Source organism: Dendrobium catenatum, unplaced genomic scaffold (genome assembly GCF_001605985.2).
Source record: "Dendrobium catenatum unplaced genomic scaffold, ASM160598v2 fragScaff_scaffold_459, whole genome shotgun sequence".
Classification (NCBI taxonomy): domain Eukaryota; kingdom Viridiplantae; phylum Streptophyta; class Magnoliopsida; order Asparagales; family Orchidaceae; genus Dendrobium; species Dendrobium catenatum.
The window spans coordinates 435,512-449,014 of record NW_021318921.1 but is presented as its reverse complement, the minus strand read 5'-3'; the positions used below and the strand labels follow the sequence as shown (position 1 = coordinate 449,014).

Sequence of the window (13,503 nt, the reverse complement as noted above, 5' to 3'; positions counted from 1 at the left end):
GCTTTCAAATATATTTGAAGCTCTTGATTTGGGCTCGGCTTCAATTTGATCGATCTTGGGGCTGTTAGGTTCGTCTCATTGAGATGTACAATTCAACTTTACATTTTCCGAAATTCAAATTCGGATGGCCTCAAATTTATAACTTTGAAAGTTTTTTATTTAACTTCCCTCGAGAATCATGTCAGATCAAAACTTTTTTTTTTGACATGTGAAAATTTCAATTTGTAAATTATTGAGTTTTAATTTAATTATTTAAAGTACTTATTAAATTTTTTAAAATAATGTTATGCATGATTAAAAAATAAATTAAATAATATATTATTTAAATTTATTTATGTAGGCATGAATAATTTGTGGAGACTATCGCTTCATTTACAACCTTAGGCCTACTAGATTGGGTAACCCGTCTGACGCATTTTCTCGGTAGCTCCGCGCCTCCGCCATTAGTGTCGTTCGCTCGGATTTATAACCTCACGAGTTGATTTAAAATGCCGCTGTTTCTTCCAAGAATTGCAGGCTTTCAATTTGGTCTTCTTCCGAAATCTTGTTTGAATTTCTTTTCTTTCCATCTTCTTCTAACACGGAGAAACCCTCGACTCGCGTGACGCGCCTTAACCAGCGACAAATTTGCTGTTGATCCCCAATGTTTTCCTTTCCGCCCTTCGGCCGCCGCCTCCGTCCTCCGAGGTTTGTTCCCTTACGCTACTCCTTTTTCTCCTTTACTTTAATGTTTCTCTCTCTCTCTCTCTCTCTCTCTCTCTCCACCTGCCCTACAACCTCCTCATGACCGATTCGACTCGTTAGGTATCGATTGGTTGATGGGAGCTTTATTCGGTCATAACTTTTGAGGAGCTTCGCAGTTTGGGTTATTTATTTATTTTTGTGCAGTGGATGTATACGATTTGATTGGGAAAATACTGGATTGTCCTATGCTCCGTTCTTGGACGAGTTCTATCTTGAAGGGTATGTGAGTCATATTATCCGCGGCTGTGTGTAGGGATAACCACCGACACCGGAAATTGCACTAATTTTTTCTTTTCATATTTCTGAAATTTGTTATATTTAACCTGGGGTTTCAGCCATGGAAATTTCATAACTTTTTTCATTTACTTGCAAATTCCCATTTGCTTCTCGCCCACCTCCCCTAAACGTGTACGAACATGGGCATAAAGCTTTCAGCTTATAGCTTATTCATTGGAACTGGTTTCTATCTAGGTATATTTAAGCTATGTTGTATTTGTTGATTAACCTCTTTCACAATTTATCCTTTTTGCATGCAAAGTATTCTTATTTGCTGATATTGCCTTTTGATGATTCTCAGCTAAAACCTCTGTTTGATATATGATCCAGAGAGTTGCTTTCATGATGCGGTATCAAGGAAAAATGGTTTTTTAAATTCTGGGGAGAGCTTAGCTGTTACATTTAGAAGATAGTTGCATTTGAAAGAGTATGTCAAGGGGCCAGCCTCGGCCAAGGAGTCAATCCGCAAGGAGAATACTACGAAGATGCCAAAACAAGGGAAATATTGAAGATGCAATCATCATTGATGATGATACAGAAAATGCTGATGTTGTTCTAATTGACAATCCAAATACGTCTCGTAAGGGATCAAAGCATGCAAAGACAACAAGATTGAATTGTTCACCTAGAGGTGTTATTTATATCGATGATGAAGGGGAAGATCCTAGAAATTCATCTACTGACACTACTACAAGCAATCAGTTTGCTGAAACATTTTACAGCTTGTCTTTGTCTGACGACTCAGAAAGTGATGAATATCCTATGTTTGGAAATGGAAATGTCTGTTGTGATAACACTGGTCCTTCCCGAAACCGTTATGGCTTAGATCTTGATTCCGAGGATAGCATGACTCAAAGTAATAGTCTGAAATATAATACAGATGAATGCGATGAATTTGATTGTAGCAATTCTGATTGTGAGATAATGGAAGATCATTTAGGAGTTATTCGTGAACAGTGGGAAAAGGCTGCATCAAGGAAGAAGGAAAGTGGTCAATTTGCTTCGACGGACCAGGCTAATGCACCTGACTCAACTATTTATTCTGAAGATCCATTCCATGCACCAACACTATATAATGCAGATGTTGCATGTTGTTTTAAAAGAACGTCATTTAATTATATTGATGAAATACTTGCAAAATTTGGCCCAAGTTCAAAGAATGCTAAACAGAGCCCCTCAGATAATGTACTTCCTACTTATGAAAATGAAGATTTTTATTTCAAAGATAAAGCTAACATGTTTGTTCCACAATCATGCTCCAGTAGTCATATTCCTTGTGAAGAATCAGGTACCAGGAGGGAATTAGACGAGTCAAACTTAGGAGAGTATCCAAAAACAACTCATTCAATGGATGATGGTCTTAGTTTTATCAATAAGGATGCACAAGAGCCTGTAAAAGCTTTTTTATTTACCTGTAAAAGCCACGGAAAAACAAGATTATTTGACAATGAGGAGCCTTCTACTAGAACATCCTATGATTCTTCTACTTGGGCCGGGAAGCATGTATCAAAAGATAATGATCTCTGTACAGACAGAGTAGAGCATAAACTTGATGAAGTTTCTCATAATGCTCAAGCAAAACATGTGATGGCAGATAAACATGTACCTTCTACGGACCAGGCTAATGCACCTGACTCAACTATTTATTCTGAAGATCCATTCCATGCACCAACACTACATAATGCAGATGTTGCATGTTGTTTTAAAAGAACGCCATTTAATTATATTGATGAAATACTTGCAAAATTTGGCCCAAGTTCAAACAATGCTAAACAGAGCTCCTCAGCTAACGTACTTCCTACTGATGAAAATGAAGATCTTTATTTCAAAGATAAAGCTAACATATTTGTTCCACAATCATGCTCCAGTAGTCATATTCCTTGTGAAGAATCAGGTACGAGGAGGGAAGATGATGAGTCAAACCTAGGAGAGTATCCACAAACAGCTCATTCAATGGATGATGGTCTTAGTTTTATCAATAAGGATGCACAAGAGCCTGTAAAAGCTTCTTTATTTAACTATAAAAGTCATGGAACAACAAGATTCTTTGACAATGAGGAGCCTTCTTATGAGTCTTCTACGTGGGATGGGAAGCATGTATCAAAAGACAATGATCTCTGTCCAGACAGAGCGGAGCATAAACTTGATGAAGTTTCTCATAGTGATCAAGCAAACCATGTGATGGCAGATAAACGTGTAGCTTCTAACTTTGAAGAGAGTAAAATGAGAGATTATGAAGGGTTCTCACCATCTTGTAGTCGGCAACATGAAGAACCACGGATCAAAACTCAAAATTTTACCATCTGTGGTGATGTGAATGCTAAAATGGGAAAAAAAGTAAATGCAGTGTCTGCAATAACTGATATGGGACTGACTTCACACAAACCTGATGATATGCCTCATGGCTATGAGAGTTTAATTGGTGAACGTGAAAGGCATAAGGAAACAGATGAGTATAAACGAGCTGCAGAAGAAGAATGGGCATCAAGACAACGACAATTGCAGATTCAGGTTATTCATATGACATGTTCTCAATGGCTATTTGCTTATTCCTCATTTTTCATTATCTTTGTCTTCAAAATTTGCCACTTTTACCATCTCTTTAATATAGTAATCTTTGTATTATTTATTTTTTATTTTACTGACAATTTTAACATTCTCACCCTACAACATTTGATTTCGAGTTATGCCTTTTTGGTCTTAGGGATTTTTTTGGGTAGCTGCGACTTTTTATAAAGGTGGTTATAAATTTAGTTCTTAAAAGTAGCTTCTCAGCACAAAATTTTTTAAAAAATGGTAAGAAAGCATTAGTCAAACAGATGTGTGACAATAATTTGTGAAGAAAATTAGTGATAAAGCTGCATCAAATAGATCCATAGAACTATACAATATGGCCAGTTAACATGTAACTTTTTTAAATTTATCTTATTAAGTTCACATAATATTTATTAATGTATATTAGTGTTGCAATAATTATCCAATTTAACTATAAACTTTATGATAGAAGACATATCAAACCCTACAGTTTTAGAGGTGGACTTAATGTAAAACAAGAAGAACAATCAAATAAAATATTTAGGATTTTTCATGAGGCAAGATTTATTAGATCTACATTAGATTCTCTTTCAAGAAAATTAATGAAATTAATAGATATTATGATTCATATGAAGATAAATGCATTCGGGAAGTTAAATAGGTTGGAGCAAAAGCTAAGGAGATTGATAATTTAAGAGTTAAACTATGGTATACAGGTAGAAGTTGTACTTAAAATAGTGTAGGTGTGGTTATAGATAAGATTTTGAAGGATACAACAACAACATCAAGCCTTTGTTCCACTATGTGGGGAAGATTTTGAAGGATAATATTGTAAAAATCAATAAAATTTGAGATGGAATTATAATTTTAAAATTGTTGTTGATGTTAAGATTATTAATATTATAAGTACTTATGCTTCTCAAGTAGGTCTGAATATGTGTTCAAAATTAAAATTTTGAATAACTTAGAGAATTAATGTAAATGATACTTTTGAAGAAAGTTTTTATTATAGGAGATTTAAATGGACATTTTTGTAAAGTGGTAGATGATTTTAAAAATATTTATGATGCTTATGGGTTTAGAGCGACTATTAGATTTTATCTTATGATATTAGAATTGTTAATACCTTATTTAAGAAAAGAGATGACATCTCATCACTCATAAGAATAGATTTAATAAAACTCATATTGATTATTTTTTTATGAGAGAAATAAATCGTTTAGATTGCGTAGATTGTAAAATCATTTTGAGTGAAAGTTTATGTACTCAGCATCACTTATTAGTTTTGTATTTTAAGATGAAGGGGAGAAGTTGAAAAAATAAAGTATAAAGTTGTCATAGGATTAGATGAGGGCAATTAAAAAATGCTAATAAAAGTAATTTTGACCGTAAAATTTAAGATCTCAAGATTTTGATTTTGCATAATAAAACTAATGTTATGTGAGAAAAAATTACTAGTGATATTAAGATTGTTGTGAAGTGTTTGCGAGTATCAAAAGAAAAAGCTCATAATAATAAAATTAGATGGTGGTGGAGTTAAAATGTGCAAGAAAAGATAAAAATAAGAAGCTTTGTTATATAATTGATTTAGATATAAAATCTCTAAAAATTAGGAAATATATAAAGGGTCCGTAAGAAGTCTAAGGAAATAATATACGATGTAAAGAATTTAGCTTTTGATTATTTATACAATATATTAGATATTAATAAAGGCTGAAAGATGTATGTATAAGTTAGTGAAACAAAGAGATAAAAGAAGTAAGAATCTAGTTTAAATTAAATATATTAAGGATGAATATCAAAAAGTGCTTTTGATTAGAAGAGGATATTCAACATAGGTGGATGTGATATTTCTATAAAATTTTTAATGAAGATTGTGAGAATACGATTGACTTTAATGATCTTAACACCTTAAATGAAAAATAGATATTGTTGCTTTTAACGTTGTATTAGTAACATCGAAATTAGAGAGGTTTAACAAAATGAAGTGTAGAAACATAGTTGGACTTGATGATATTCTGATAGAGGTGTGAAAAATGCTTAGGGGATAATATAATTTCTTGGTTTATTAAACTTTTTAATATTATTTTAAAGAAAAAAAGATGTCAAATGAGTGTAGGAGTGTTGGTTCCTATTTTTAAGAATAAAGATGATGCACATGAGTGTGCGGATTATAGAGGAACCAAGTTAATGTGCCATACATCAAAATTAAGCAGAGGCTATGACTAGGGGTGTCAATATTTGACACGACTCGAAAACTCGACTCGAACCCGACACGAAAATTTTGGGTTCGGGTCAACCCGAACCAGGTCGGGTTCGGGTATGGAAGTTATTCATTTATTGAGAGGTTTAATGGAGAAGTATAGATAGAATAAGGAGGATCTACATATGATATTTATTGATTTAGAGAAAACATATGATAAAGTTTCAAGAGAAGTGCTTTGGAGAGTTTAGGGAAAAAGGAGTTAATAATGCTTATATTCAATTCATTAAACATATATATATATGTGGGAGCAGTTACTTGTGTTCAAACATAAGGTGGTTTGACCAATCATTTTTCTATTTCAGCGGATTACATCAAGGATCAAATTTAAGCCCATATCTTTTTTGTTTTAGTCATGGATGTTTTTATTAGACATTTGCAAGGGGATGCTTTTTGCTGATGATGTTCTTCTTGTTGATAAAACTAGTGATGGAGTTGCAGGAAAACTTGAATTATAAAGGTCAACTTTAGAGTATAAAGGTTTTTGTTTGGAGTGTAATTTTAGCAGTAATAGATCTAGTGGAGGGATTGTGACTTTTAGCGATTATGTCATTAAAATAAGTATACTTTTTAGATATCTCGAGTCTATTGCTCAAAGTGATGATGAAATAGATGGATATTATTAGTAGAATTCAAGTTGGGTGGTTGAAGTGGAGGAATGCTTTGGGTCGTTGTGTGATAGAAAAGTACCTCTTAAACTTAAGAGAAAATTCTATAAGATGGTGGTGAAACTTGCAATGCTTTATGACATGGAATGTTGACCATTAAAAGAGAAGCATATAATTAAGTTAATTATTGTTGAGATGATGATGCTCAGGTGGATGAGTGGCTTTACTCTTAGAGATAGAATGTGAAATAATTATTTACGTGATAAAAGGTTAGAGTAACTCCAATGACATGTAAGATTAGAGAGAGTTGCCTTAGATGGTGGGGTCACATACCTTTTGATGACCCAGTTAGGAGATTAGATGTGTTAATCTAGCCTATATTAAGAACGATCGAGGTAGACCCAAAAAGACTTGGTTAGAAAGCATTAGAAATAATCTTTTTTTTTATTATTTGATTTAAATGAAAATTTCACCGTTAATAGGAATTAATGAAAAAAAAAAAAGCTGTGGCCGACTGTGGGATAAAAGTTTGATTATGTTGTATTTTCATCATTTTGAAGTACACAATCTTATACGAAAAATCATTTATTAGTATCAACTAAGCTCCATGTCATAGTTGATGGTTTCTTCGCCAAAGAAGATAAACCACGAGATATCAAATCAAATTATATACATTATAGGTATTTAAGATCTAAATAATGATAGTAACCCTAATTGTAGAAAATTTGTTTGAATTTAACATGCCCTTCCTTCCCCCCTCGGGGCCATATCTTGCTCGCAAATGGCCGTTGGTAGCCATCAACCAGCTTGACCTTAGTTGGTCCTCTCCACTACTTGCACACGTCGCCTTTTGCCGAAGCTATTTGCCACCCTATTGTCTCTCTCTTCCTCATGCCCTAGCCTCCTGCTGGCACCTGCAACCATTCCTAGTTCCCCGTCTAACCTGCTTCACCTCCCTCTCTTTCTTTCAACCTCTCTTCCTCACCTTTGAATCTCTGTTTCTCTAAACTTATATTGAGAGAGAGATTTACCCCCCTTTTTCTCAATGTTTTTCTAACTCTTTCACTTTCCCTTTCACTACCCAGTTGGTGATGTGCTTAGCATGGCTAGCAAAACTTGTACGCAGTTTGTTTAACGTGGAGAGGGAAATTGGTCAGCAATTTTTGTAATGGCGTTACAAAGTAAAAACTAGTAAAACGTTGTTAACAATATTTTTGGTGCGATGAGTGGAGCTTGTACATATTTTTCTTAGTGTGATGAGGGGAAAACTTGTAAGTGATGTTCATGATGCATCAATTAAACTTCTAAAACATGGTTTTGATGTCTTTGATGTGGTGAGCTGAATTTGTGCATACTCTTCTTAGTGTGGTGAGTGAAATTCATTGGTGACACTTATGACATAATGGGTCAATTTCGAAAACTTTGTTACAGTGTGTTTGGTGCGATGAGCGGAACTTGTAAATACTTTTCTCAGTATGTTAGGAAAAACTCGTAAATAACACTTGCATTGTGGAGGGTAAATCCCATATGCGCTTTTCTTAAATTGGAGGGAAATTTACATGTTTAAAATTCACTTGTACAAGTATCTCATACATGTCTTCCTTGGTGCGAAGGGATTTTTGAGAATTTAGTAGCGGTTTCGTACAACACTGAGCATACATTCCTCTCTTGGCATGATGGGAAGGCCAGTATTTCCTTTAGATTCTTTTCATGTAAGGGAGACATCTTCAGACTACTGAAATTTGGACTGAATATAACTCTAAAATATTCACACGTGAATCTAAATAAACAAAATATAGTTAAATAAAGCTATGAATTCAAAATTAAATACTTAAAATGCAATGCAAGCAGCTCTAAAAGAACAAAATATTAAACAATCAATTAAAAATATAAGACTTACATGAGACCATAAAATGCATGCAAGATTGCTAAGAACGTGAACAGAACATCACCGCTTCATGGAAAACCTTAAAAAATCCATAGTAATAAGCTCAAATGAACCTAAGGGATGTGAAAAATGATCCTTCATCTTCACATATTTTTAGGGTAGAAATGAATTCTTATGGGCCACAACATTTAAAATATATTTAATGATGAGAAAGGACAATATCTAAAAAATATAATGACATCTCAAATCATCCTAAATTTGCCTTCTTCATTATTGGATCGACAATTTTTTTCGTAAAAACGGATGAAAGACTATTGTTAAAACCCAAAATTGAAAAAATTGTAAGTATGCTTATGACAAAATATAAATGCAAGCATTACAGTGCTCATGTGAGTTTCATGAGATGATCTTTGACTGTGATGTGATGCCTCAAAATTTAAGCAAGTATTGTGAAGGCGTGCAAAATAATCAAATTCAAATATTTTTAAGTCATGTGTATGTGTCATAAAATGACATTCAAATTTTGTTAGAACACCTCAAGAAGCATGCAATGCTTCAAGCGCACCAAAAGTTGTATGGATGTGAGAAATGAATTGTCATCTCCCCATATTTATATGGCTTAAATGAATTCTTGTGGGGCCACAACATTAAAAATATATTAAAATGATGAAAATGACAACATCTGAAAAATATAATGACATCTCAAATCGTCTTGAATTTGCCTTCTTCATTACCAGATCCACAATATTTTTGTAAAAGCCGACAGAAGACTATTGTTAAAACCCAAAAATGAAAAATTTGTAAGCATGCTTATGACAGAATATAAATTCAAACATTAAAATAAATGCAAACATTACAATGCTCATGTGCATTTCATGAAATGATCTTTGATTTTGATATGATGCCTCAAAATTTAAGCAAGTATTGTGAAGGTGTGCAAAATAATCAAATTTGAATATTTTAAGTCATGTGTATGCGTCACAAAATGACTTTCAAATTTTGTTAGAACACTTCGAGAAGCATACAATGTACCAAGCGCACCAAAAGTTGTATGGATGTGTTATGTAAGTACATTGAAATTCATACAAAAGTATGGCACATGTGCACTAAAATTGTGCAGGAAAATCATATCTTTTGAAAATGAAATGTCCGTATTTGCTCCGATAAATGGACAAGCATAATATATGAGAATACTGTGCATGCACAAATATGTTAAAATTTTACAACCAATTTAAATATGTAAATCTCAAATGAACGTGCTAAATGCTCAAATTTAATGCCCGAGAATGCCATGCAAACTGAAGGTAATGTGAATACGAATTTTTGCATAGTAAGCATGTCATTGCCTTCATTTAAATACCTCGATGATAGTGTGTTGAAAGTAAACCTCAATCAAAGGGGAATCTATTTTTAAAATGTCCTCAAACCATTATGTAAATTATTTCAACTTGATTCCAAGTAAAATATAAAATTATCAAGAAAATTCATAAAATTTAAAATATTTAAGTGAAATTTACTCCTAATAATTTATAACAAAATCCATCCACTCTTCATAACTGTTTTTTATGATGATAAATTTGAGAATAATCTTAGCTCATAAAGCATAAATGTCTTGTCAAGTGTATCGCTACAATTCATTATCAAATATTCTCTCATTAGGAAGGACGTGATAGGTGTCCTCTATCTAATGATTTTGTTGTCAAATAACACCAATGGTAAATGGTTATGATCAGAGCCCTTTGATTTGTTGGTTTTGCTATGACATGATACTATTAAATTATAGTGACGACCAGAGCGCATATGTTCTCTAATGGATAAAAATATTAAATAATGAATCATATTACATACTTGATGGTGCATAAAGTCCTTTGTTAGTGAATGTTAACATAATTTTTTTCCTTAGACAAACATCATCCCTAGATCTATAATGTTCTTTTAGGTGAAGCAATCCTATATTGCCAAGAAGGATCTTTTGGTTAGATTAGGTTGACTTCCTCCTCTAAGTGTACTACGAATCTTGACAACTTGGGACGATGGATCTATGTGATCTTGATCAAATTCTTCATCATTGCCCTCTCCATCTGCTTTATGTTCATAGAGGTAAGTTTGAAACCCTATGCTAAAATTGCAATTATTATACACTAACCATTTAGCATTTATCTAACGATTATCCTCAAGTGAAAGTTCTCTCATTATCAGGAAGGGTAATCAACCATAGGAGTTTGTGCTTATGGAAAATTTAAAACCATATCATAAAGCCCTGACAATCTGAGAGTGAAATCTTTGTGTGATATCTTATCTTAAATATAATTTGTTTTCTAAAACTTTGACTTGGAAAAATCTTTAAAATTGTGAAGCGAGAGGTAAGGGCATAAATTTTTAGAGCTCACACTCTTTTCATGAATGATAAAAAACTGTTTTTCCTATCTTGCTCCTACTTATATGGACAACTAATTGAAATTTGAAAGTTATTATGGTTCTTGGTATGATTCATAAAATGTTGATTTGCATCATCTTTCTTTTAATGTTGTTAGTGATTGCATGAATTTAAGCTAAGTGCACAATAAGCCTAGCCTTGCATCTTTAGGATTTTATTGGCAGCCATGCTTGCTGAAGAATGCTTTGATGAGGTTATTGTACTTCCATAGAATTTATCAGTATTTAGGAGGCCGCTTAAGATTCTCTCCATTCCTAACTTATTAATAGTTCAAGGACAAGGCCTTTCAGTGGTTACTGTAATTGTCCTTTAACAAACGCTTTCTTATGATCATCATTATTATTATCATCCTTATTCCTACTATTTGGAGTGCCCTTTCACAAACTCAATATATAAAGAAGTACAATGCTTCAGTAATGATGATTGAAAAACTTGTCTACCTAGCCTCTTTGCACATAAAAACTATTAGTTTTTGTTCTCACATATAGAACTATAATCATGTTGTGATTGTGGTGGATGAGAGAAAATATTATATAAAAATTTAGTAATTATGCTCAGAAGCCCAAAATATTCTCCCGATTATTTTTATGTGGCCAATTTAGTCCTATAATATCACATTTCTTCAATTTAATTCCTCAACTATGCAAAATTGACCCTAAATGGTTCCTTTGATAGAAATTGACAAAAATTGGGTACAAAATTGACTCCAATTCAGTCCATTTTGATTCCAATTTAGCCCCTTAAAGGTCGTTTGAGATCAATTTTGTATGGTTGAGCGGCTAAACAGGAGATATGTGATGCTCTGAGATTAAAATGACCATATAGAAGTAGTTAGGTGATTATTTTTTGCCCTTTCTCTTTTAATTATCAAATAATCATATTTTGTAATTATTAAAGTTCAAGCTTGAGGATATTGCACACTTTCTGTTATAAAGAATTGCTAGGGACCATTTGGGTGGGTGTAATTAGAAATTGCATTGTAGAAAACGAAGAAAATTTTATATTTTTTAAATTATTTGACTGTATCTGATTAAAAATCAACATGAATTTAGAACTCCAAAAACCGCACAAACATAATTATTTCATCTTCTTGCACAAAATAATTAATATAATCATTACTTCTTACAACAAGTTTTAGAAGCAACCACGTAGGCCCATGAAATTTTAATATCCTTTTTCACACAAAATAAGTAAATCCAGCATCACTTTCTTAAACAATTTTTTACCTACAAGCAATCAAGTGGGCCCATTTAATTTTGATGTTCTTAGTCACATCTTGAGGTTTTATACTTTGATTGTCACCAATTCTGAAAGGAGATGGACGTGCAATACTAAACTATGAGAAAGATGACTTGAACAAAAGAGATGCTTAAGGTTGCTCTGAAAAATGATGCACTAAGACATGATTAAATTTTTTTGTTCTTTTTCTTTTTCTTTGCTATGAATTCCACTTGACTGTTAAGCAAGGAGTAATTTGGAACAATGTCCATTGATACTCATTGTTGACCTGCAGAACAAAACAAAAAAATATATAAACAACATACCTGCTCTCTCCCACGATCGCTCGTCGTTACTCCTCCCACGATCGCTCGTCCTCTTCATGCCTCTCCACTCCTCAAGCCTTAAGGCTGGTTCCATCTCTCTCTCACAAGCGACTTCTTCGCCTCCTTCGTGGTCGTGCGACTTTTCTCCTCCGATTAGCCGAGAAAAAGAGATAGAGAGAAATAGAGAGAGAGAGGTGGAGCTCCTTACCCGACCGAACCTCAGCTCCCATTTCCGACCACATCCCGAGCCGCCTCCAAGCCCCGTCGCCTTCTCCGTCGTGGTTGTCCAACTTGGCTCCCTCGATAAGTTTCCCTTCCAGGTCGGAACGGAAGTTACGACATTTTGATCGGACGAAACCCCGGGAGCCCGCCCCCCTCTTCGTCTCCTTCAGAGCCGATCGACTTCGCTCCTTCGAAGATATTCCCTTCTTTGTTGGATCGGGAGCTCCGGCATTTCGATCAGAAGCAACGGTGGGAGCTCGCGGTGAAGAAACTTTCTCCCCTTGGGTGCACCCCTTCTCCGATCCCTTCGTGGCTGTTCGACTTGGCTCCGGCAACGATTTCCCCTTCCTGTTTAATCGGAGCGAGCGACGGGAGCTTGCCGGGGTGAAGGTAACTTGATCCCTTCCGCGCGCTTCCATGGCCAAATCCAGTATACCCACCAAACCAGAGGAAGAGGGGGAGGATTTGTTTTATTATTATTATTATTATTATTATTATTATTATTATTATTATTATTATTATTATTATTATTATTATTATTATTATTATTATTATTATTATTATTATTATTATTATTATTATTATTATTATTATTATTATTATTATTATTATTATTATTATTATTATTATTATTATTATTGTTAATTATTTTAATTATTATTTAATTATAATAAAAATTAATTTGTTAATTATGATTAATTTATAGTTAATAATTAATTATAATCAATATTTTAATTGAAATAAAAAAAGAAAAATGCATGCCCCTTTGTCTCGATCCTCGAGCCGACAGCCGCCGTCGAGTCCAAAGGTATAAAATTCTAACTTAAACCCCGTCCTCGACATTGCAGCGGACCGGGGAACCACCTATACGCGCTCTTGTAGCACGGTAGGAGGGAGCCCGGTGCGAAGCATACGACGAGGCGGGTAAGCCCTATACACGCTCTTGTAGCGTGGTGGGGACGGTCCTCGACCTCGACACCGACACT

General features: G+C 33.9%; 1 protein-coding gene across 2 annotated transcripts in view; it reads left to right on the top strand.

Annotated features, from left to right (window-relative positions):
• Positions 1-370: 370 nt before the first annotated feature.
• LOC110112596 overlaps positions 371-13,503 on the top strand; it is a 36,894-nt gene continuing 23,761 nt past the window's right edge. Inside the window, exons 1-4 of one of the 2 annotated variants that reach the window (XM_028694339.1) lie at positions 371-687; positions 805-963; positions 1,322-2,498; positions 3,093-3,531. In XM_028694339.1, coding sequence (XP_028550172.1) covers positions 1,450-2,498; positions 3,093-3,531 — 1,488 coding nt within the window. In that variant the 5' untranslated portion in view covers positions 371-687; positions 805-963; positions 1,322-1,449. Of the gene's footprint in view, positions 688-804; positions 964-1,321; positions 2,499-3,087; positions 3,532-13,503 lie in introns of both variants that reach the window. The other variant, XM_020844883.2, reaches the window with a different exon arrangement.